The following is a 26290-nucleotide window of genomic DNA, read 5'->3' on the forward strand; positions in this document are numbered from 1 at the left end:
CCCCAGGCTATGCATTGAGATGCTTACCTGAATGTACTGCACAGCCCCTTCTAAAGACTCCACCTTTTGAAAAAGATCATTCAGACTAAAGCACCAGGAGCAACTTCACTGTTTGGGCACCTTTTTAAATTTCCTGCCACCACTCATTTTACTTTGGTGCGAGTAAGGCTTAGGGGCTGAGCCTTGACATCTTGTTCTGGGTGGAGGGTTGTGTGTGCTCTGTTCTCTCTTTCCTGCCATTTAGCTTGAAGGAAGCACCATCTTTCTGCTTTTCCTGGACTTGAAACACCATGTAGCTCTCCAGTCCATCCATCCATTGCCTGTCTACAGTGATCTAATTACTTTCAGCCGCCTGATACCCTCAGCAGCACAAGTGGCCTGAGTTTGTAAATACTGGAGACCTTGCCTCACATTGGGCCTAGTTGTATTACCACTTCACACTTGCTAAGACACAGAGAGGACAGTATTACTTCCCCAGGTGACCTCAACCCATAGTCCTCTAGTGTTTATCTGAGAGTTTTACTCAGAAGAAACCTGCACATGTAATCTGGAACCTGGGACCTATGTTGTTATAGGGTTGTCATCTGACTCTTCCTCAGCTCCGTTGATTGAGGAAAGGTCTTTCTCCGTGTTCAAATGGACCTCTTTGTCCACTCAGGACTTCTTAGCTGTTTGCTCAGCTATTGGGGCACTGGGTCTGCAGAGAATCTAAGAGTGATCCAGTGCCATCCCCTGCAGAGTCTGTCTGAACCTCCTGAGTTAAACCAAGCCAGGCCTGGAGCCCCGATACCATCTCTGACTCATATTTAGTCCTAACAGTCTATTTCTGAAGAGGTTTCTCTTTCTTCAGCACAGTCTCCTGCAGTGCATGCTAACCTGCATCTGGAGGATCAGCCTACTGTTCAGGCCTTGGGTCTTATACAGATGCAAACCTCTTTTCTCCAAACATGCTATTTGAGCTATTCCTCTATGCAGACTGGAAATGCCCTGAAGGGTCCTGGGCCCCACCTGAAAGTGTGTCAAAAAATGTCCCCTTTTGAAAGGGAGTTTGTAAATTAGTGGTGTGTTCCCACTGTTTATTACAACAGTAACCCATCTTAACAGGAATACCACTAGACTAGATGGAGGTGTGTTTTCTTGTTGGTAATCCACTGATAGGCAGCTATAATCTCTCCCTAAATTCTAGATTGAATTGACTGGCCTTAACCTTTTTGAGACTTGAAGGGACCCCTTGATCATCTGGGTAGGCCGCCATTTGTAAAGAGCGGCTAGAGCAAATGTCTGGAGCCTTGTGATGGCTCCAGCATCTAAACTTGTGTCTCACATGGGACTGATGGCTGTAGAGATGTGCACAGCACTCTGACTGTGTGGTTGGGACACTAATGTGGCATCCAAAGAGTATTTGAGTCTATTAACCTCCGGGAGACATTATCTCTTTAGACTTGCTCTTGACACTGCAACTGGCAATGTGCTACAGAGTGCTAATGTCCTAATGCAGAAAGTGGTCAGAGGAATCTCACCTATGTACATCTGCAGTAGGTACTCATAGCCCTGTAGTAACTCCCACGTATCCCATAGAACTTAAAGCCAGAGCTCAGTTAACCCTCTTAAAAAGGTTTGTGCATAAAGGAGCTACCCTACTTATACAAGCTGGGGGGCTGTTTGTACATCTGGATGACTCCTTGGGTAGCTGGATGGTTCTGTGCTTCCCTGGTCAGCAGGCAGTACATGCGGGGATCCTGCAAAAGGGTTCCCCCTGTGGGAATGAGTATGTCCGAAGGCTTTTATGAGACCTGATCACCTAGAGATGGGTCCTTCTGTGGCTAATCTGCAGCCTCTTGAGGAAGCTCCTCCAGATCTTCCTTCAGTTCTGCCATTACCTCTGTACTGCCCTATTGTTAAGATAAATAAGTAAATGACAGGGAGGTGGGCATGTATTTCTGGAGTGCCATTTATAAATTAATCAATATAAAATATAAACGCACATGGGTTGCCAGTGTGCCTGTTAATGGCTGTGATCTGAGCTGTTATTTTACGACTCTGATTTGACACAAGGTACAGAACCGACCTGCATGAATCACAAATATAAACACAAAGGCGGTGGGAGAAAGGAATGAATGAATGAATTGTTCATTAATATAATGTCACAGGCAGCAGCAGATCCAGGTATTCATTTGATTGTGTGTTTTGTTTTAACCCTTTCAGCACCCTTCTCCCATCTAATTCTATCCTGTCTCTGTATTGTGTACCTGTATATTCATTCATAACCTCCCTTATGCACATTTGCACACCCCCTCACCACTGCCCTTCCACTGTATGTGACCCGTATATTCATCATTTCACCTCCTCCCTCTGTGTATGATCTGTACGTTGATAGTGTGCTGTATCTAGTTCACCATTACCAAGGTTCACATTTCTTCCCAGACACCTCCTGGTGTTAACGTGGATTTGTTTTGCTCTTTCTCTTGTTCTATTGGTTCATCTGCCAGCCTCTTGACCTTAGCCAACCAGAGAGCCTGGTATTCACTCATAAAATGCAAAGCTTCCTGTGAATGGCTTAGCAATGGTTTTGTTTTGTTCCGGGAAAAGGATAAAAGTCCCTATACCGTTGCCAGGACAGAGCGCTGAGTACTGTATGTAGCTGATGCTACATATGGTTTATACAGTGCTGACAGGGCGCGTGTCTTCGTAAAAGAAATTGTTTGTTTGAAGCAGTCTGGTTCAAGTTAAATGAAAGCTGGAGTCAGATTTTAGGCACCATTTGGTGGCAACAATGCAGTACTTTCTTGAAATATCTCAGTTGGGAAAATACAGCATTATGGCCACTAGATGGTACTTGCAGTCAAAGGAAATAAACATATAAAGCAAAAAAATGGTTGTGAAAATGTCTGTCACATTTCAACATCAATTTTTCATAAATAGCCCCCAAAGTATTAGAAATGCCTGTCACCTTTCCACCTCCAGCCCCCACATTTGTTATCAGTATAGTTTCCTATAGCAGTCTGGGGTTGTGGTATACCCTTCATTCCTGCCTACCTTTTGTACGGGTACCTCTCATGCACCCCCTCTTTTTCAGTCAAGAATGCAAGTGTACAATCCAAACGCACACGTTGCTGCGTTAAAAATGGCTGTGTGTATAAGTGGGAGCTGCAGCGACCATCGGCTGGAACTGAACAGAATCAGCAAGGGAGAATGTCACCAGCACACCGAGGATCCCCAATACGGGTCCAAAAGTTTAAATAAACGATCACATAGTTACAGCAAGGCCTTGCTGTAATTGTGATCGTTTATTAAAACTTTTGGACCCATATTGGTGATCCTCGGTGTGCTGGTGATATTTTCCCTCTCTTTTTCAGTCAGACTGAATTCTTGATTGGAATCATAGCGTTCTCTACCAGTCTCAGGGGTCACATTGGGGCCAATTCACTAACCCTAGGTGTGCGGGTGGTGCCACTTCAGATCTGCACGAAAATCCGTGCAGCCGCACCACCCGCACAGAGGAATGCGGACCCACGGACGGTGCCATTAGTTCTAATGGCACGCCACCCGCACTGGAAAACGCAACCGTACTGGGAAGCGAGGTTCCCGTGTGGGCTGTGTTTTCCAAAGAAGTGCAGGGACTTCTTTCCCTGCATGTCACGGGGCATGGGAGCCCATTCAAAGTAATGGGCTCTCGTGCCCATGCAAAACGTGGCCCGCACAGCTGCATAGATGTGAACCAGGGGTAAAGGTTCCCGCATGTGATATGAAGGTCATGTAACTAACTTTTCATATCGCATGAGATAATAAGAGTCAAATCATCTAAGTAAAATATCTAATGTGAGGTAAATATCGCACATTTGTTAAAATAGTGAGATAAATGCCACAAAAAAAAACATGAGATAAATCATTAACCACTTGCCATCCGCACTTCTACAGGGCGGCACGGCTGCGCAAAATCACGTATATATACATGATTTGTATTTCCAGGTAGGGAGCGTGCGCCGCTATTGATGGGTGGGGATGTCAATCACCGTGTCCTGGCCTGCACTTGGTGAACTTCGGCAAAGCTGACAGGGGAGAGACCTGTGTGTAAAAAAAAAAAACGTGTCTCTCTCCTCTCAGCAAGGGCATACTGCTTTGTATCACTCTGCACAGCAGCATGTCTCCCAAGTAAAAACAGCACACGATGTAAGACACACACCACACAGTTAACCCTTTGATCGCTCCAGATGTTAACCCCTTCCTGCCCAGTGTCATTACTACAGTGTCAGTGCTTTTTATTAGCACTGATCATTGCATTAGTTTCACTGGGGATGTCAGTGGCAGTTAGTTCCCACCCAGAGTCAGAATGCCCGCCGCAGTCCTATTATAAGTCGCTGATCATCGCCATTACTAGTATAATAAAAATTCCAGTATATATACCACCATTGGTAGATGCTATAACTTTCATGTAAACCAATTAATATACAATTATTTGGATTTTTGTTTAGCAAAGACGTGTAGCAGAATACATTTTGGCCTAAATTTATGAAGAAATTAGATTTTTTTAAAAATTTTTGTTATTGGATGTGTTTTATAGCAAAAAGTCAGAAATATTGTTTTTTATAACTCAAAATTGTCTCTTTTTCTTGTTTATAGCGCAAAAAATAAACACAGAGATGATGAAATATCACCAAAAGAAAGCTCTGTTTGTGGGAAAAATCACATAAATTTCATTTGGGTGCAGCGGTGCATGACCGTGCAATTGTCAGTTAAAGTAACACAGCGTCGTATTGCAAAAAATGGCCTGGTCAGGAAGGGGGGTAAATCCTCTGGAGGGCAAGTGGTTAAAGTCAATTCACTAAAACACATATATTCATTAATTATCACCTGGTGTTTGTTGGAGGTATTTTACAAATGTACAAAATAACAATTAGGCTCATGTACACTGCAGCTGATAAACTCACGTTTAGGAGCTGTTCGGCGGTTTTTTCAGCAGCCCCTGAACTCACCCTAATGTTTTCCTATGTGTCCATGTACACATCTTCGTTTACAGGCATTTGAGTTTACAGTTGTTTTTATCAGCGTTTCAAATGCAAACCACTTGTAAATGCGGCAAATCGCATTTATAAGCGTCTGCGTTTGAATATTTTTTTTAGCTCTTCCAGTTCCCGATGCTGTCCAGAGCCTTTTTCTCATCATGAAAAATGCATGCAAAGCGTTTTCTTGGTACTCAAATGGACAAAACACTGAACACAGGATGTTCCTACCAAGCTTGCCACACATTGTAATGACCAATTCACACCTCAGACCTCTCCCACCCTTGGAAACAAAAGATATGTTAATGACCATTCACACCTCAAATTCCTCATGAAGACTCCCTGCCAAGTGGCCTTTATGACTCCACCAGACACCTTTCCCACCTTTGGAAACAAAAGAAATGTTAATGAGCAACTCACACCTAAGCTAATCTCAACACATACTGCTGTCTCTGCTTCTACTCTGTGTATTTCTCTGAAACAGTCTGAAATAGCTAATAATTTACCACTTTTCAGTGCATTCTGGGCATTTGGGAGGCTCTCCTCTGCTTGTCTTTAAAAAAAAACGCTTCTAAACACAAACGCACATAAACACGTTATGCAAACGTGGCTAAACAGACTTTTTTATCCTACGTTTTCCAGCAGTCAGTTTCCATCGTTCAGATAGGCCCCGTGTACATGGGGCCTAAGAGGAACTCTGCACTGGCCAGTAAGTGAAAAGTATACAATGTATCAGTGTGGAAATGTTCTCCTCTGAGCTCAAGAATGTAAATACATTTTATCAGAGGGAGACTGTTTTGTGAATTAAAACGCACTAGAATGTTTTCACAGTATTGCTGTGTGCCTTCTGGTGCAGCGTTAGTTTGCAAAAAAAAAATTGCAAAAATAACCCGCCAAAAGTAATGCAAAATGTAAGCAATAATTATCACAAAACATAAATATTTAACACATTCGGTAAATAACGCATGTTTTTTTTTCTAGTGAAGTGACTACTTTTGAGATAAATACCGCATGAGTTATTTCAACTCAAAAATTCATGTGGTATTTATTTCTTAGTGATTGATATCCCATAAAGGTAGAATTTGGGATTGTCACATTTCTTGGATGCTTCATTTTCAGGTCTGCTTACCTGGCCAGGGAACCTCATTTTTCTTCCCTGAATCCTCTACATCCTAGGAGTTTGCAAGTAGACACACATGTGGACAGGGTGGTCTCCTCTTGTGGACCTGTTTTATTTTTTCCCCAAGGTTCCCTTTAAGGACCTGTTCTCCTTGGGTCTTGTTCTAGTGTTTTGGTTTTGTTTTTTTGTTTTTTCCTTTTTTTTTCCTTGTTGAACACATCATGTTGTTGACCTGTTTCTTCCTCATCATGTAGTTATGTTGGTCCATCTAGTTTGGTGGAATTTTAGTTCACAGCTTCTCACTGGTTCAGTCTCAGTCATTCCCCTTTGGGGTTAATCCCTTCTGTTCTAGATTGATCTTCTGTGACCTTCTCTTGGTGCCTAGTAGCTTCCCCTGTTGTTGTGCAGGGGGCATCATCACAATTGTTTCCAATTCTGGTGTTGGTCCTTAAAGTAGAGCTATAGGCAAAACCTTTTTTTTTTCATTTTGGATAGAGTATGGGTGGATTATATCCTCTGTCAGATTTTTTTTTTTTGCCATCTGTGCCCCATTGTGGAGATTTATCTTCATTTCCTGTCCCATAGCCAAAGGGGAAGCGAGTGTAAATCCCTACAAATTAAGGGAATACCTTGGGGACCCCAGTGTCACCAGAACTAGCGTCCCCATAAAAAGATTTCCCCTCTATTACTTTTCTGGGGACAACCCAAAATGTAGCATTTTCTTTTACTTTCATTGATAATGATAAACAGGACAAATAGAGAGGGGGAATCTCCCTAATTGCGGCACAGACAACAATAAAATACCTGTCCATGCTATCCAAAACTAAAATAAGTTTTACCTTTTAGTTATACCTTAACCACTTCAATACCAAACACTTTCACCCCCTTCCTTCCAGATTTCAGCGCTGTCACACTTTGAATGATAATTACTCATACAAGACTGTACCCATATTCTTTTTTTTTTTTTTTTTTTTTTTTTTTTGCTGGTATTTATTCACCACTGGGTTTTTTTATTTACTTGCTAAAGAAACGAAAAATATAAAAAATTTTGAAAGTTTTTCTTCGCTTAATTTCTGTAAAATTTTGCAAATAAATAATATTTCTTCATAAATTTAGGCCAAAATGTATTCCGCTACATTTCTATGGTAAAAATAACCCAAACCAGTGTATATTATTCAGTCTGTGTAAAAGTTATAGAGTCTACAAACTATGGTATATATATTTGAAAATTGGTCAGTCTTGAGTACTCTTTTCTTGAGACCCTACAATGCTAGAACAGTACAAATACCCCCCAAAATAACCCCTTTTGGAAATTAGACACCCCAAAGTATTTTAGTAAGAGGCATAGTGCATATTTTTAAGCTTTATAATTTTTTGTCACTTTTTTTGTTTCTGAAAAATTAGGAAATTTAATACATTTTTGTTTGTTTTTTACATACTGTCACCTGCAGTACAGCGTCACTATGGTGATCAGGGACACTGACCAGTGACAGTATGTAAAGGAAACAAAAACATTTTCTTACATTTTTTTTTTTTTACATACTGTGACCAGAGCAGTACAGTGTGTTTAACACTATGATTGCTTATTACAGTGATGATCACTGTATAAGTAATAAAGTAATTTTTTTTGTTTTTCTTGAATTATATCCATTTATGTGCTATTTTGTACAATTGTGATAGCTGTGGCTGGCCACAGCTATTACATGGTACAGGGTCAATTACAGTGAACCAATCTCAGAGATCACAGTAGTACACAATGGCTATGAATGAAAACCATTGTGTACAACTGACATGATTGCTGTGGTTGCTCACACACAACAACCTGTTACAATGATCTAGTGGACACAGATCGCACCGCTGCACAGCCCCTAGGGTGCATATGAGGCACTTGAAACAACCAGGATAAAAGAGCACGCACCCGGCCATATAATTATAATAGGCTGGACAGGATGTGGTTAAAGCGGAACATTACCCGTAAGGGGAATTTCCACTCTTTCTCCTCCTCTCCCACTCCTCCTTCACATTTGGCACTTTTTTTGGGGGGAGGGGTAGCAGGTACCTAGTTTTGACAGGTACTCCGTCCCCCGCCTCCACTTGGATCTCCAAGCAGAAGTTTGGCCCCCCTCCTTCCCCCACAGCCTTCTGGGACATGTCACAGGTCCCAGAGAACTGTAGGACCAATCAGGTAGCACAGCGTGCCTCGCTCATGGACAGTGGGCAGCTGACCGTGAAGCCACAAACAGTCACAGCTGGCTGCCCACAGTCAGTATGCAGGGACCAAAGCCTGTTGAAGAAACTGGCTGGGTGAAGACTACGCTGGATCCTGGGACAGGTGAGTGTCCTACAAAAACTGTAGCTACTGACTTTTAATTTTTCTAACAATGAGTATATAACCGCTTTAAGGTAGTCTTGAGTTGCAGACAGGTCCCAGTCCTTTCCTATGGGCCTGTCAGTGGCTGATACCCACTCATTAGTTGGACTGCTTTTGGAGTTGTGGTCTATGTCTGGATTCCTATGTTCCCCAATGGGGGAGAAATAAAAATGTTATTTTCTATTTAACATAAAATCTATTTTTTTGAAGTCCATTAAAGGGGCACAGACCCTTGTGTTTTCGTTTGTCTTCATACCTTTGTGTTTTCATTTGCCTTGATACTGCTTTTCTACAAACCTTGGATAGAGAAGGACTTCTACAGGGACTGGCTTACAATGTTTTGCCAGTGTCCTAACCTCCTGTAGTTGCTAGTATATCCCAGCTATTGCTGAATTTCTGTGCCCTTTAATGGATTCCAAGTAATGGATTTTATGGTATAAGTGTGAAAATCTGATCTTGCCTACTCTTAATGCAGATGCAAAGTTTCTTTTCTTTTTTTTATATTGCAAAACATAAGAAAAAACAAACTTTTTTATACAAACTCCTCTACAATTTATTACAATTTTCCAAACCCCTTTTCCCTACCCCATTCCCCCATCCCCTCCCACTGGACCTCCCTTTTTTCTTTTTCTTATTATTCCTCTAGTGTTCTTTCTTCACATTCACATCTTTCCTCTGACCTCTTTTTACCATCTCCCTCCTTCTCCATCATCAACTCAGCAAACCTGTGTAAGTTTAAACCCACTCCACCCTTTCCAAATTTTCCTAAATTTACCCAATTTGTCTTCTCCACTATAGTATAATTTCTCCTTTTTCTGTATATTTTCCACCCTTCTTAACCAGCCCGTTAACTTGGGCGTCTCCTGGACCTTCCAAAACTTAGGGATCAGCCCTTTTGCCGCATTTATTAGATGAGGTATCATTGTGTTCCTGTATTGCTTAACTGTTAGGTCAGTGTTATGGAATAGGCACACCCATGGGTCTTTACTTATTTTTTTTCCCCTGTAATTTCTCCTATTTGTTGAACGTCTCGACAAAATTCCTGTATTTTGGGACACTGCCACCATATATGTATCATTTTGCCCTCCCTCCCACATCCCCTCCAGCACAGCGATGAGATTTGTGGATGTAACTTATGAGCTCTACTGGGTGTAATATACCATCTTGTTATAAATGTATAATTCATCTCGACTGTGTTCATGTCAACCACTCCATGTGCAATTTTGAAAAAAAAAAAAATTCTCTGCTGATCACCCAACAATGTTTTCAGCTCTTTCTCCCATCTACTCATAACCAGTGGTACTACTGGTTCAGCCATAGCAGTCAGTGTCCTATATGTGCGTGAAGTGCAATGTTTTTGTGTGCAAATTCTTAACCTTTTCAATGGTTGTGGGAGAGAAACAACGAAATGTCTCAGTTGAAGGTACCGCCACTCGTTCATCCTCCTAAACATTTTTTTTTTCTGTTTCAACTCCTGTAAAATGCTTAGCTCCCCTTCCTTAATAATATCCTTTATCCGTGCATCCGATAATCCAAGTTCCTGTGATAGTGCTCATCCCTGGTGGGAAATAATTTGTTCCCGCCAATGGTATTAATGGAGAGTTATACTTCTATAAATTTTGTTTGTGCATCACGTCCCATATCCTAAATGCATTCTTCGTAAAAGTGCTCATATTTACAGACAACCCTCGGTATTGTTGTGGATTCCAAATAACTTTGTCCAATTGTACTTCCCTCAATGTCATTTCAATCCCAACCCAACTTTTCTATTGTGCGTTATACACCCAATCCATTATCCGTGACAATATTACTACATTTTAGTATCTTTTAATCTCTGGCATAGTTAATACCCCATTTATTTTATCTTTACATAAGACCTCATAATTCACCCTTTGTTTTTTATTCATCCATACATATCTCATTATCATTCTTTTTAATACCCTAAGAAACTCTTGCAACAAATAAATTGAAGCATTTGGAATTTATACAGGATTTTTGGGAGTATCACCATTTTAACCATATTAGTTCTACCTATCCAGGACAAACCGCCTTTTGATATTTTCTTCAGCTCCTCTTTTATTTAATTCAGTAATGGTATATAGTTCACTTGATAGATACTCTGACGGGGTTAGCTTTACTCCTAGATACTTTAGCTGTTTACCTTGCCATTTAAAGAGAAATTTTTCTTGTAGTACTTGTCTATCCACTTTCGGCATATTAATATCTAGTATCTATGATTTTGTGAGATTAATTTTAAAGTTTGATAGTTCTCCCTACCATTTTAAAGTTTGTATTAAATTTGGCAACGTTGTTCTAGGGTTAACCACATAAAATAGCATATCGTCTGCATACGCTGCCACCTTATGTTCTACCTCTCCTTTTTATATCAACGCTTTTCCTTATCATTGCTAACAGTGGTTCCAAAGGTAACACAAACAGCAGGGATGAGAGTGGGCAGCCCTGCCTCGTTCCATTGTACATTTCGAATGATTCCGACAATGTACCATTAATCTTTACTACTGCCGATGGGTGGTTGTACAAGCATTTTATTCATTGAAACATTTTGGGCCCAAGCCCTATTGCCTCTAGGGTACTCATCATAAATCCCCAATCTACCCTATCAAAAGCTTTTTCAGCATCTATCAACAGGAGTACCACTGGGGATTTCTCTTTCTTGCTTTTTTGCAGGAGTAATAGTGATCTCAATCCATTATCTCTACCTTCCTTACCTGGTATAAACCCAACCTAGTCTAAGTGTATCAGTTCCAGCATTAAATCCTTCAGCCTGTTGGCAAAGATTTTAGCATATAGTTTCATATCTACATTTAATAATGAGATTGGCCTGTAGCTGGCACATTGGGACAAATTTTTGTAATGTGTGCCATCAATGACTTTTTCCTCATTTGGCCTCCTTCTTCCAATGCATTCATATAAATAGTTCTTTAAATTTCCTATAATATCTCACTGTGAATCCATCTGGTCCTGGACTCTTTCCTGCTGCTGTACTCTTTAGTGCCCCTTGTACTTCCTCTTGTGTTATTATCAGCCTCTCTAACATTGAACCTTTTTTCTTTATCTAATCTGGGTAATCCCGATTCCTTTTAATATATCTGAAGTTTTTTTATTTCTCTCTCCCTCCATGTCTTTCTTTTTAGATTGAACTGCATATAAGGAACTATAATATTTTTGAAATACACTACCAATTGTTTTAGTTGGGTACACTAGTTCTCTTGTTTTATTTCTAATTTTCTCTATATAGTTTATTGATTTATTTTTTCTCACTAACCTTGTCAAAAATTTTCCCAGTCTATTTCCCCATTGATAGCTTTCTCCAAGCACCCTATTGAAGGCCTTATTTGTTTCTTGTTCTAATACATTACTTAATTCTTGTCTCTTTATAAGAATCTTATGTTGTATATCTATTTTTGTTCTCTTTTTATGTGATTGCTCTAGTGTAAATAATTCCTCTATTAACCTTTTTATCCTTTCTGACCTCTTTTTCTTTTTTTTCCGCTCCTATAGCGATCAGGATGCCCTTTATATACACCTTATGTGCCTCCCATACTGTAGCTACTGAGACTCCCTCCGTTTCATTTGCTAAAAAATATTGTTCTATCTCCTCTCATATTCTCGTTTCTGTCTCTTGATCTTGAATGAGTGTCTCATTTAATTTCCATGCATATGTTTTATTCTGCACCCCACTCATTTTCTATCGCATGATCAGATAAAGATACAACGTCTATGTTGGAATCCATAACTGACTCTAATTTGATGTTCTACCATTATGTAATCTAACCTAGATTGTGTTGCGTGTGCAGAGGAATAGAATGTGTCTCTCATTCCAACGTGCTTAATTCTCCATACATCCACCAATTGACCTTGGTACAACTTCTTTTTAATGGTTCTTAGGCCTGTACCAATCTGGGGGTTCATACAAAAATTACAATCCTTACCCCTTTCTTAAAATCAGTTTCCTTAGGATTTCTTCTAAGTAAATCTTTGGGTTCTTACTTGGGCAATATATATTAGCAAGAGTTCATTCCATTTCATACAGTTTCCCCCTTAAGAATAAAAACTGACTCTCTCGATCCATCTTCCTATCTTCTATTAATAAATCTAACATTTTTTGCCATTCCTATTGCTACTCCTTTAGCCCGTTTTATTGGGGAATCCGCATAATACCAAACTAGATAATTTCTTGATTGTAACATAATTCTTGAATCCTGGGCTAAATGTGTCTCCTGTAAAAAGACTATATCAGCTGAATATTTATAAATTTCCCTAAGAATCTTGTGTCTTTTTAACGGAGTGTTCAGGCCCTTTACGTTATAGGTCATAAAATTTACAATATTCCTACTTTTTTCTCTCTTCCCAATATCCTTCTTTCTCCCATCTGCTCCTTGTAACTGGAGGTCCTGGTATATTATCTTTGAAACACTAAAGGTTTCCCTGGTGATCAACTATTCTCTCCCCTCCCATCCCACTCCCCCCCCCCCACCCTCCCCCTCCCTCTCCTCCTTCTTTCATAGTTTGGAATCCAAAAATTTCTTGACCATTTTTTAAACCTCCCACCCCCCCCCCCCCCCCCTTCCACCTACACTAAAAACCCTTTGGCCTATTTCCAGCCCTGGAATAAGATGTGGTTCACTTCCCACTGTTGATTCCTTTGTCCTGGTGGTATTTTAAACTGACCATAATTGCCAAATGTCTCCCCACATATCTGGCTGTTTTTGGGGCTGCTAGGACTTGGGTGACATGAAACATATATGGTGGACCTGTCCTAAAGTGCAGAGGCTCTGGATATGGATATGCAGGCTGATCAGTCTGTGGAAGGATCCATGGGAAGCACAAACCAATTACAGAAGCCACTTGTTGGGAATGTACCCACACACACACAGTCGAATCCATAAAATTTGTATCAATGAAAAGCTAACTGCGATTCCTAATGACACGCATGACAGATTTCTACAGGTTTGGCAACCCTGGCTTGACCATTTCCCCCCATCTCAAATGACCTCCTGATTCCTGGTACTTTCTCCTAAACCGTCAGAAGCCCCTGGGGTACCCTACACCTTCCCCATTTTCCCTCTTCTAAACCTGCTTTCCTTCCCTCACTACTGGATCTTCCCTTTCTTTTCTTCTTTGTTCTCTCTTGAACTTTTTAATGCCTTGGATGCACTTCCTCTCCATTTTGAACTATGGTTGACTCTTCCTTCTATCCCCTTTTTTTTTTTTTTTTTTTTTTCGGCCTCCCTGTGATGGGCTTTATTCAGCTCCAGTGTGGTCAGCATGGCCCACTGAGTTTGATACTGTTCCGTTTGCCCAATGAGAATGTGGGGGGTTTTGATGTTTCTGTCTGCAGACACATGTGCATCTGTATAATCCGATTATCTTTGGTCTTAGGTCACCTTGTCTTTTGCTAATGGAAAATCTAGGTCATACTCCTTTCTTTAGCACCCGTTCACATATATGCGGATTGGATAAGGTTTGAACCGCATCCAATCCGCATGACGTGAAATAACATTGCTTCCTTTGGTGCCTATTCACTTACAGTTGTGTTCAAAATAATAGCAGTGTGTTGAAAAAAGTGAATAAAGCTCAAAATCCTTCTAATAGCTTTTATTTCCATACACACAAATGCATTGGGAACACTACACATTCTATTCCAAATCAAAACATGAAGAAAAATATATCAAATTTGTGTTGTTCCTCTAAAACAATTGAAGAAAAGTGAATATTAGACTGTTCAAAAAAATAGCAGTGTTTGTGTTCTTCTTTACAAACTCAAACATTCACTATATAAACTGAAAAATGTTTGAAGATTTTGCTTTCCTTTGAATCAATTAATATTTAGTTGTATAAGCACTGTTTCTGAGAACTGCTGTACATCTGTGTTGCATGGAGTCAACCAACTTCTGGCACCTGTGAACAGGTATTCCATCCCAGGATGATTGGACTACATTCCACAGTTCTTCTCTATTTCTTGGTTTTGCCTCAGAAACTGCATTTTTGATGTCACCCCACAAGTTTTCTATTGGATTAAGATCCGGGGATTGGGCTGGCCACTCCATAACGTCAATCTTGTTGGTCTGGAACCAAGATGTTGCACGTTTACTGGTGTGTTGGGGTCGTTGTCTTGTTGGAACACCCATTTCAAGGGCATTTCCTCTTCAGCATAAGGCAGCATGACCTCTTCAAGTATTCTGATGTATTCAAACTGATCCATGATCCCTGGTATGCGATAAATAGGCCCAACACCGTAGTATGAGAAACATCCCCATATCATGATGCTTGCGCAAACATGCTTCACTGTCTTCACAGTGTACTGTGGCTTGAATTCAGTGTTTGGGGGACGTCTGACAAACTGTCTCCGGCCACTAGACCCAAAAAGAACAATCTTACTTCCATCAGTCCACAAAATATTGCGCCATTTCTCTTTAGGCCAGTCAATGTGCTCTTTGGCAAATTGTAACCTCTTCAGCAAATGTCTTTTTTTCAACAGTGGGACTTTGGGGGGGCTTCTTGCAGATAGCTTGGCTTCACATAGGCGTCTTCTAATTGTAACAATACTCACAGGGAACTTTAGACCTTCTTTCATCTTCCTGGAGCTGATTGTTGGCTGAGTCCTTGCCATTTTGGCTATTCTTCTATCCATTCAAATGGTAGTTTTTCGCTTTCTTCCACGTCTTTCAGGTTTTGGTTGCCATTTTAAAGCATCTGCGATCATTTTAGCTCAGCAGCCTATCATTTTCTGCACTTCTTTGTATGTTTTCCCCTTTCCAATCAACTTTTTAATCAAGGTACGCTGTTCTTCTGAACAATGTCTGCAACGATCCATTTTCCTCAGAATTTCAGAGAGAAATGCACTGTAACCAGCATGTACAACATTTGCTGCCTTCCTTCCTTAAATAAGGGCAATAATTGCCACCTGTTTATCAAAGAATAAATGACCTCACTAATAGAACTCCACACTGCTATTATTTTGAACATGCCCCTTTCAATTAGTGATTCAATTACACAGAATCAGCAGCATGCATGTCATGACTGTTGGGTCTGTTGGATTTCTATTACTCTACTACACCTGCTAGTAAATTATTTGCCATGTAGAAATATCATTTCTACCAAAAACAGTGATTGATCCGGTTAGTGATGTCTGACTGCTATTATTTTGAACACAACTGTATGTCCGGTATACAGCGATGCAGATTCAGTGTGGTTTTAAAAAGAATCCTGTACGGTTTCTGAGCAGTGGCTTCAGGTTCAGGTGCGGATTACAGGCTATTGACTTCTGTGGGAACCATACCTAAACCGCATATGTGTGAACAAGGTAAGATCCTGAGCTAATCCTGCTCTGGCCCCGATGTAAACCTGACATGAATTTATGAACAGCTACTGTATCAAATAGCTGTGAAACCTGAGCTTTAATCCATACCACATATATGTGAATCAGCTCTTACATGTTGTACTTCATTTTTTTTTTTGTCAAGGATTGAGATTTTGTCTACTTGTTTACTGGGTTGTGCTCTCTATTTGCACTATATGTGTACTGTTCCTTTTGATAAAACTTAAAAGAAAAGTTTAGGGTTTTTTTCTAGAAATTATACTTGCCTAGGTGGATGCAGCGTCTGTCCTCCACTGGCACTAAGACTAAGAACTGAGCAATCAAAGTCTGCTGATTGCTCAGTGCTCAGTGAGCAGAGAGCTGGTGACTGTCAGTCACTGCTCTCTGTTCTGCTCCCCCCCAGTGCTCACTGGAGTGCTGGGCTGTGGAGGGGGCGGGAGCAGCTGGCTCCAATCCAGACAGGGGCCGATTCAGACATCTGGGTGGATCCCAACTTTAAAGTTGGGATCCTTCCCCAGCCCGGACCAGCTGAGGGATGTCAGCCAACAGCAGGTCACAGGAGTGCAGAACGAACTGCACTCCTGTGATCCACAGGAGAATTGCAGCCAAACAAGCTTTAGCTGTACTTCTCCATTAAGTAAAAGAAAATGCGGCAAAACTTCTGGATGTTATGGCAACAACTAGTTTTTCTCCCCCCTTAAAGCAATCCTGTGCTTTTGTACTTGCAGGCAACATGTTTGCATTAAAGCCTAAGTTTAGGTTAAAAAAAAAAAGAAGAAAAAAATCGGTGATTTGGTGATGCAGGGGTTAATATGCGCACTAGACCTGAGGGTCAACTATACCTGCCCCTTTCACCCCCTTTCTCCTTTTATGCTTCATCAATGAAAAGTATATAAATGGTGGATGAGCAGGTGACTAAAACTACAGTATTAATTAATCCCTTCAAACCCTTTACATTTGATGTCAGAGGTGGTAAATATAACATCCCAGCATGCAGAATGACAAGTCTTGTCTAAAAGCTTTGGAAAGCAATTTGAAATCTATAAAAGATATTGACAGAAATATATTTAGCTACAGGGATCTTGTTAAGTTAAAGGTCATTCCCATTCTAAAGTAAATATTGGAAAGCATAGAGAATTGGAAAATGTAAATTGTATTTCTGGTTTGGAAGGATACAGTTTCTTAGCTTTCTTATTTTATTTAGGTGTTTGGCATAGAGATTCCATTCAGTTATTGAACAATGGCTAATAGAACAACATCTGGTGGTGGGCTAATACCTGGTACCCACAGGAGCAGAATATCAGACAGTTCAACAGAAGCAGGCTGACCTTCGGCCTGTGCATATAGCAGCCTTTCTGACAGAAGTTATCCTAATGTCCGGCTTCTGTAGAACGGGCATGGTGGAAAATCATAGGCTGATCAGCATCTGATCAGCGCTTGCAGCCAATGCCTGCAAGTGCTGACCACTGTGTGCTGGTGGGGTGGGGGAAGGGCAGTCCCCCTGTCAACACAATAGCTCGATGGGGAGATCACCGTACTAAAATTGCATAATTAGTGCAGAGACCTCTTCGTGAGCCCCTCAGTTTATTTTTTCATTCAGCCCACTGGTAGTCTGTACCAGGCTTTGGTTTACCTTCTCTTCGTTGTAGATCTTGTCAGATGTCACTGGTATTATTGCTGGGATGTTGGGATGAAATTGCCTTTTAGAATCTGAATACAAGGCCACACTGACTTTCACAGGTTTAAACATCTTTTTAATTTCTTCTTCTCCTAATATCTTGTTTTTCTGTAAACAGAAGTCACTTGAAATGGATGATTTCGGCCCAAAACGTATTGAGGCATTGCAGAAAGAGGCTGAGCAATGGAACGCGAGAGCAGTAGAGGCTGTGCGATCCATCCAGAGTGTGACTGTGAATTATTTCAAGGAGACCTCCAAAGCCCTGGCTGGTATGATGGATTATGATTACTAAAGAAGTTCTGTGGTCACAACATACACATTCATTTTAAAACATCTGCGTTGTAATAACAATACAAACAGTTATATTTGACAATCCAATCTAAGTTTACTTGAAAAATCTCCCTTCATGTTGTGATCGCTGCTTGTCTCCTGCCCATTTCTTTCCACGACTTCCTGGATTCCCTGAATGTGTTTCAGCTTCTCCTCTGCTGTTTACTTTCAATGTCTTAGGACGACATATCCCATGGTACCTTGCTGCCTACAAGCAGTGATTCCTTTACTGACTCCGCCTCCTGAAATTCTCCTCTCAGCACCTCTGTAGTTTAGAAGGCAGGCTCTGTGAAATGTGTAACACTCACAGGGCATAGTGAATAGGTATCATGTAATCCAAGGAATTAAAGTGTGGGGATCTTCACAAATTATGTTTGCAAAGATCCTCCAGAATAATAAGAGTTGGCTAGAAATAATTTGGAATACAATGTGGAAATTAATATATGATTTAATATTTTGACCATAGATTCACTTTACCCGGGCCCAGGTGATGTCTACATGCTAGTTTGACGAGATTTCGTTTGCCATATACAGTGGCAAAAATAATTCTTTCCCTGCAGATTTTGTAACACACGATACAAATGTTAGAAATTGAGTTGCAGTTCAGTGAGTAAAATACGTATTTGATCCCCTACCAACCAACAGTACACAGATTTGTCAATTTAGGAAGGTGCTCCTAAGGACAGCTCATTACGTGTATAAAAGACACTTGTCCACAGAATCTCTTTCTTCCATTCAAACCTTGCCACCATTATGGGCAAGACCAAAGAGCTGTCAAAGGACGTCAGGGACAAGATTGTAGACCTTCACAAGACTGGAATGGGCTACAAGACCATCAGAAAGAAGCTTGATGAGAAGGAGACAACTGTTAGAAGAAATACAAAATAACCATCAGTCGCCCTTGGTCTGGAGCTCCATGCAAGATTTCGCCTCATGGGGTAAGGATGATCATGAGAAAAGTGAGAAAAGGCCAGAACTACATGGGAGGAGCTTGTGAATGATCTTAAGGCAGTTGGGACCGCAGTCACCAAACAAACCATTGGTAATACAATACGCTGCCATGGATTGAAATCCTGCAGCACCCGCATGGTCCCACTCCTCACGAAGGCACATGTACAGTACAGGCCTGTCTGACTTTTGCCAGTGAGCATCGAAATGATTCAGAGAAGGATTGGGAGAAAGTGCTGTGGTCAGATGAAACCAAAATTGAGCTCTTTGGCATTAACTCGACTTGTCGTGTTTGAAGGAAGACAAATGCTGACTACGACCCTAAGAACACCATCCTTACAGTCAAGCACAGAGGTGGAAAAAACATGCTTTGGGGCTGTTTCTTTGCTAAAGGTACAGGCCATATCCTCATCTTTTCCCCATCTGGCTCTCTCTGTCCTTTTCTTTTCATGCTCCAGTTCACACCCTGAGATCTTTTTCCTCAACTCCTCACTGGTGGATAATGGCCAACTGCATTGTAAAATATATGTTTTTACTGACTTTGCTCAGGATGACAAGTTGAATTTGTATGGTTTACAGCATTAGAAATTTATGTGTATTGTATTTCTACTGTATACCACGTGCTTGATTGTTCTCATGTACCTTGATGTGTTTATACTTTTGTACGATTCAATAAACGCAACTGTTGAAAAAAAAAAAAAAAAAGGTACAGGCAGACTTTGCTGCATTGCAGGGCCAATGGATGGGCCGTGTATTGTAAAGTCATGGATGAGCCTTCTTCAGCCAGAACACTGAAAAAGGGTCATGAATTGGTCTTCCAACATGACAGTGACCCAAACCATACCACCAAGGTAACAAAGAAGAGGCTCAAGAAGAAAGCACATTAACCACTTGCCCTCCAGAGGCTTTACCCCCCCCCCCTTCCCCCGACCAGGCCATTTTTTGCGATACAGCGCTGCGTTACTTTAGCTGACAATTGCGCGGTCATTCAGCATTGTACATAAATGAAATTTATGTCCTTTTTTTTCACACAAATGGCTTTCTTTTGGTGGTATTTGATCGCCTGTGCATTTTTTAATTTTCTGCACTATAAACAAAAAAAAGACAGACAATTTTGAAAAAAAAAAACCCCAATATTTTTGACTTTTTGCCATTAAACATATCCAGTAAAAAAATGTTAAAAATAAAATTTTGTCATAAATTTAGGCCAAAATGTATTCTGCTACATGTCTTTGTTATAGCATGTACATATGGCAGTATATATTCACTGGAATTTTTATTTTTTTGTTTTTACTAGTAATGGCGGCGATTAGTGACTTATTGCGGGACTGCAGCGGGCATTCTGACACTGGGGGGGGAACTGATTAACTGCCACTGATGTCCTCAGTGACACTATTACGGTGATCACTGCTAATAAAAAGCACTGACACTGTACTAATGACACTGGGCAGGAAGGGGTAATCAAAAGGTTAACTGTGTGTGATTTACTAGAGAGATAAGCTGCTTTGTATTGCTCTGCTGTGCAGAGCAAAACAAAGCAGCCTGTTCGTGCTGACAGAGGAGAGATCTGTGTTGTTTACATACGGACCTCTCCCCTGTCCGCTCTGCCAACGATCACCGAGTCCTGACCGAGAATCGGCAGCCAGGACCCGGTGATTGACATGCCGAGGAGCCAATAGCGGCACGGGTAGGGAGAGGAACGAGCGCGCACCTCCTACCCGGAAAAACAAAATCACATACATATACGTGATTTTGCGCATCCCTGCTGATCTGTAGCAGTACTTCTGCTATAGGGCGGTCGGGAAGCGGTTAAGGTCATGGAGTGGCCTAGCCAATCTCCAGACCTTAATCATATAGAACGTTTATGGAGGGAGCTGAAACTTTTGAGTTGCCAAGCGACAGCTAAGAAAACTTAAGGATTTAGAGAAGATCTGTGACCAAAATCCCTCCTGAGATGTGTGCAAACCTGTTAACCAAGTACAAGAAATGTCTTACCTCTGTGCCAACAAGGGTTTCTCCTCCAAGTACTATGTCATGTTTTGCTTGGGGATCAAATACTCCTTTTACTCACTGAACTTCAACTCAATTTATAACATTTGTATCGTGTGTCTTTTCTGGATTTTTGGTTGATATTTTGTCTCTATCATTTAAAATACACCTATAATAAAGATTATAGACCCTTCATTTCTTTGTAAGTGGGCATACTTACAAAATCTGCAAGGGATCAAATAATTATGTTCCCCACTGTAATGTTAAACTGTCTTAAAAGAAAACTTGTATTTTCACCTGGTGATCTGGCCAGTAAATCTGTTGTTTTTTTTACCTTACTTTAACAGACTAAGCTGTCCAACAAAAGTGGCAATTAGAGGGCTGGGACAAATAATTTAGTACTGACAGGGGTGCTTACAATGGTCATCTTTTATTCATATACATAATCCTTTATCCCAAAAGAAAAAATAAATGTTGATGTTACTGCTTAATAAAGTGTTACCTGGAGTTACTTTCATTTGTTATTCCAGTCCATCTAAATCTACTAGTACATCCAACATTCCCCTCTCCACAGACTGACAGTGCTGCAGCCTCAGGGAAGCCATACATGATTCATTTTTTTTTCATTCAGCCAGAGGATTAAACCAAAAAAAGTGAGTCGATGCCCCCATCTACATATTCAATGTGGATAGGGGAATCCTTCCTGCTGTGCTATTGTATATAATACAATGGAGTGTAATGCAATGATCGGTGTTGCCAGCTATAGCCAGCGGCATGGATCATTCAGGAAAACCCGATAGGCTGGGTTTATACTAGTTGATCGATAGATCAAGTTGTGTATAACCAGGTAGCCCATACATGGATTGAAATTTGTCCAGTTCTTGCTGAAGCAGTTGAATTTCGATCCATGTATGTATGGTCAGCTTAAGGGTGTCTCCGTTGTTCATCCATCGGATGGACGTTTTTGTACATTGCCAACCCATGATTTGAACGCAATGCACATTACTGTGAAAAAAAATCTTGTTAACACATCGCATTATGACATCATGGTCTGAATGAGTACTGTAGTCGCTGTTCTCAACTCTGCATTTTCTACAGTTCTAGTGCCATTGACTTCAATGCAGAGACCTCATCATGCATTTTGTGTGCAGTCTCACATACATTAACTAATTTAACCGCCTCCCACCCGCCATATAAGGTAATGACGGACGGGCAGCGTCTCTCTTTCTGGGAGGACGTCATATGACGTCCTCCCACTCCTAACTGCCCATGCGCGCCCCCTGGGTGCTCAGCGGTGCGCTGTGTCCCTGGGACACAGCGGATCACCGATCACACTAAAAAGTTGGTGTCGGCTCTGTCGTATGATCAGCTGTGTCCAATCACAGCTGATCGCATGTAAACAAGGAAATGCCGGTTATCGGCAGTCCTCTCCTCACGCTGACAGCTCATGAGGAGAGGAGAACCGGTAATCTGCATTCCTCAAAGGGGACATCAGTGCCCTGATGATCAGTGTAGTCCCATCAGTGCCACCTGTCAGTGCCCATCAATGCGACCTGTCTAGGCCCATCAATGCCACATACAAGTGCCCATCAGTGCACATCAAAGCCGCATATCAGTGCCTACCAGTGCACATCAATGCCACATATCAGTGCCCATCAGAACCACCTTTCAGTGCCAACTATCAGTGCTGCCTAAAAGTGCCCATCCGTGCCGCCTATCAAAATTTTGTTTGGGTGCAGTGTTGCATGATTGCACAATTGTCATTCAAACTGTGACAGCACTGAAAGCTGAAAATTGGCCTGGGCAGGAAGGGGGTAAAAGTGCCCAGTAGGCAAGTGGTTAAATCTTGAATGAGTAATTTATGGTTTAGAAATGTATTTTTTGGAGCCTTTTGCACTCTGGGAGTAAATTGATAAATTGATTTAAAGTATTATTGCTATTATTGCAGCCATGCAGAAACAAATGGAGCAAGATGGGAAGAGATTTGGACAAGCCACCTGGGCCTCAGCACAACCCAGACTGGAGAGGATAAAATCCATGTTAGCAAAAGAAACACTTCAGCATATGAGATCAAAGGAGATGTGCCTGAATCAGAAGAGGGCAGATATCACACAAAAAGTAAGATTCCTAGAAGAATGCAGACAATGTTTACTTTTATGGTCCTTAAGGGTTCTCTTAATTAGCAGACATCGTGCAGGTCAGTGCTGTCCACTATTTTAGGCAGGTAAATGGACCTCCAGAGGAACCGTGTTCACATTATGGGGTCTGTCCCTCTATGAAAGTCATCATTGTCATACCAGGGTCATTGTGCCCACATTGCAGTGTTTCCTAGTCTTTGCTGCAGTCACTGTGTAAATGTAGTCCCAGTCACTGCCCACATCCTGTGCCTATGTATATTGTCTGTTTTCATGTTGATCACTGAGCTCATGTGCAATCATACTCCCATATTGGGCGCATACATGAATGCAGACAGATTACATGCAATGCAGTTATTGCCATGCCCACTGTGGTCTTTGTTCCACATTCATACTGTTTCAAGTACTGTATATCCAGATGTAGAAGCATTGTATTTATACATGCTGAAATACACGCAGACTTGATATACTTCCACACACATACTGAGATCCTGCACTGCTAGGGACAATTGTTTGTTTAGTCTAGGGGTGCAGGGATAAGGTGTACTTCTTAGGCTGGCCATAGATGATTCAGATTCCACACAAGCATGGTGGATGGAGGAATCCTAACCACTGTGCTATGGTATTCTGACAGCTGGGACTCCTCTGCTGTCAGCATACACTGATCCGTGCTGCAGCCACTGATTGAATGAAAACTTTCCAACATTCCTGTTTGACAAAAGTTGATCATTGGATTGACTTCTGTTGAGCAGGAATGGCCATACATGGATTGAAATTCAGCTGGTCCCTACTGAACTGGTTGAATTTTAATTCATCTATCGCCAGCTTCCCAAACCTAGCTGCGGCAGGCTTTCTCCCTCTGTGCCTACTTCCACTATATACAATGCAGGGTGAATATTCCTGCACTGTATGTGATGCCAAGGGACCACCCACAACTCAGGCTTCAGGCAGAAGAGAACAGCATTGGCGCCTGTTAGACCGAGGGATAGGGTAAGTAATACAGCTTACTGTGATGCTATTTTGAGAAAAAAAAATCCCTTTACAAACCTGTTATACTTACCTTCTCTGTGCAGTGGTTTTGCACAGAGCAGCCCTGATCCTCCTCTTCTGGGGTCCTCCGGCTGGCATACCTGGTTCTTCCCCCCTGCTGAGTGCCCCAATTGCAGCTTAGCCCCACCCCCTGATCTCTGCTCACAGGCTGTGATTGACAGCAGAATCCAATGGCTTCCATTACTGCCTCTCTGTCCAGTGAGGAAAGAGAGAGCCACTGCTCTCGGGCACAGCCCTGGATCGAGATGGGGGTCAGGTAAGTAAGGGGGGTTGGGGTGGGATCCTGGTAGCAGAAGGTTTTTTTTTTTTTACCTTAATGCAGAGAAAGCATTAAGGTAAAAACCCTTCTGCCTTTAGAGCCACTTTAAACCTTCACCCTTGGACTAATCGAGCAGTTAACCCTTGCAGTGCAGGGGGGCCCCACGGCAAGGGTAGCTTATCTAATTCCTGGAGTTCATCTTTAATGCTTGTGGAAACATTTATTTAATATCTAACAGTTCTATGTGGATTTTATGAAACTTTCATGCCTCATTTTCCTATTTTCCAAAGCAGCTTTAACATACATAGACGTGTAAATGTGTAAAAATGCAACTAGTAAAATTTGTGTATACGCTAAAAAATGCTTGCTAATATCTTCTCAGGAGCCTATACAGACATACATATACATGCTAATTTGTACTGAATATGTATATACCGGGGGTAATATAAGTATTGAACACGTCACCATATTTCTCAGTAAGTACATTTCTAAAGGTGCTGTTGACATGAAATTTTCACCACGTCAGTAACAACCCATGCAATCCATACATACAAAGAAACCAAAACAAACAAGTTCAGAAATTAACCACTTTCCCTCCAGAGGATTTACCCCCCTTCTTGACCAGGCCATTTTTTACGATGCGGTGCTGCGTTACTTTAACTGACAATTGTGCGGTCATGCAACATTGCACCCAAATGAAATTTATGTCCTTTTTTCCCCACAAATGGAGCTTTCTTTCGGTGGTATTTGATCGCCTCTGCGTTTTTATTTTTGCGCTATAAATGAAAAAAGACCGACAATTTTGAGGGAAAAAACAATATTTTTGACTTTTTGCTATTAAACACGTCCAGTAAAAAAAAAAAAAAAAATTTCGTCATAAAATGGCCTGGATTCGCCCACAGGCCTTGTGTTTGACACCTGTGCCATAGACACTAATACAGTGATCAGTGCTAATAAAAAGCACTGACACTGTACTAATGACACTGGGCAGGAACAAGTTAACTGGGGCGATCAAAGGGTTAGCTGTGTGCTGCGTGTGTGTTTTACAGTGTAAGCACATTGCTTTGTATTTCTCTTCTGTGCAGAGCAATAGAAAGCACTGTGCTGGAGCTGACAGGGGAGAGATCTGTATTGTTTACATATAGATCTCTCCCCTGTCAGTGATACTCGGCAATCACCGGGTGCCGGCAGGGAATCACCGTCCGGGACCCGGTGATCGACAGCTGAAGCCACCAGTGGTGGCGCGGGTAATTCGCACGCGCCCCCCTGCCCAGAGATGCGAAATCGCGTATATATGTGATTTTGCGCAGCCCTGCTACCCTGTAGCAGTATTTCTGCTATAGGGCAGCGGGCAAGCGGTTAAGTTGTGTGTATTAAAATGGAATGACACAGGGAAAAAGTATTAAACCCATGAAGAAAGGGAGATGCAAAAAGGCATAGAAAGCCAAGACACCAGCTGAAATCTATCAGTAATTAGAAAGCAATCCTGCCCCTTGTCAGTGCAAATTAATATCAGCTGGTTCAGTCTCAACTGATGACCTATAAAAAGGTGTCTCATTACCAAGGTGTCACACAAGAAGCATAAAGGTCTCTCAACATCTTCGCAACCTTATTGTTGCAAAACATACTGATGGCATTGGTTACAGAAGGATTTCTAAACTTCTGAATGTTCCAGTGAGCACTGTTGGGGCCATAATCCAAAAGTCTAAAGACCATCAGTTCACCATAAACCAGCCACGACCAGGTGCTCCTCACAAGATTTCTGACAGTGGAGTGAAAAGAATTATCAGAAGAGTTGTCCAAGAGCCAAGAACCACTTGTGGAGAGCTTCAGAAAGACCTGGAATTAGTAAGTACAACTGTTTCAAAGAAAACAAAAAGTAATGCACTCAACCACAATGGACTGTATGCACGCTCACCACGCAAGACTCCATTGCTGAAGAAAAAGCATGTTGAAGCTCGTTTAAAGTTTGCTGCACAACATTTAGACAAATCTGTGAAATAATGGGAGAAAATAGTCTGGTCAAATGAGACCAAAATTGAGCTGTTTGGATGCCATAATACACACC

The 26290-nt window shown here is 41.4% G+C and overlaps 1 protein-coding gene across 3 annotated transcripts in view; it reads left to right on the top strand.

Annotated features, from left to right (window-relative positions):
* WHAMM (WASP homolog associated with actin, golgi membranes and microtubules) overlaps positions 1-26290 on the top strand; it is a 74636-nt gene that overhangs the window by 21696 nt on the left and 26650 nt on the right. For all 3 annotated transcript variants that reach the window (XR_016313997.1, XM_089685710.1, XM_089685709.1), the window contains exons 3-4: positions 17630-17780; positions 22727-22896. Coding sequence is in view for 2 of the 3 variants with exons in the window: in XM_089685710.1 (XP_089541836.1) it covers positions 17630-17780; positions 22727-22896 (321 nt within the window). In the remaining variant the exon portion in view is untranslated. The remainder of the gene's footprint in view (positions 1-17629; positions 17781-22726; positions 22897-26290) is intronic.

Source organism: Staurois parvus, unplaced genomic scaffold, assembly GCF_062004578.1.
Source record: "Staurois parvus isolate SC_StPar_1 unplaced genomic scaffold, SC_StPar_1.0 ptg000381l, whole genome shotgun sequence".
NCBI classification, from domain to species: Eukaryota; Metazoa; Chordata; class Amphibia; order Anura; family Ranidae; genus Staurois; species Staurois parvus.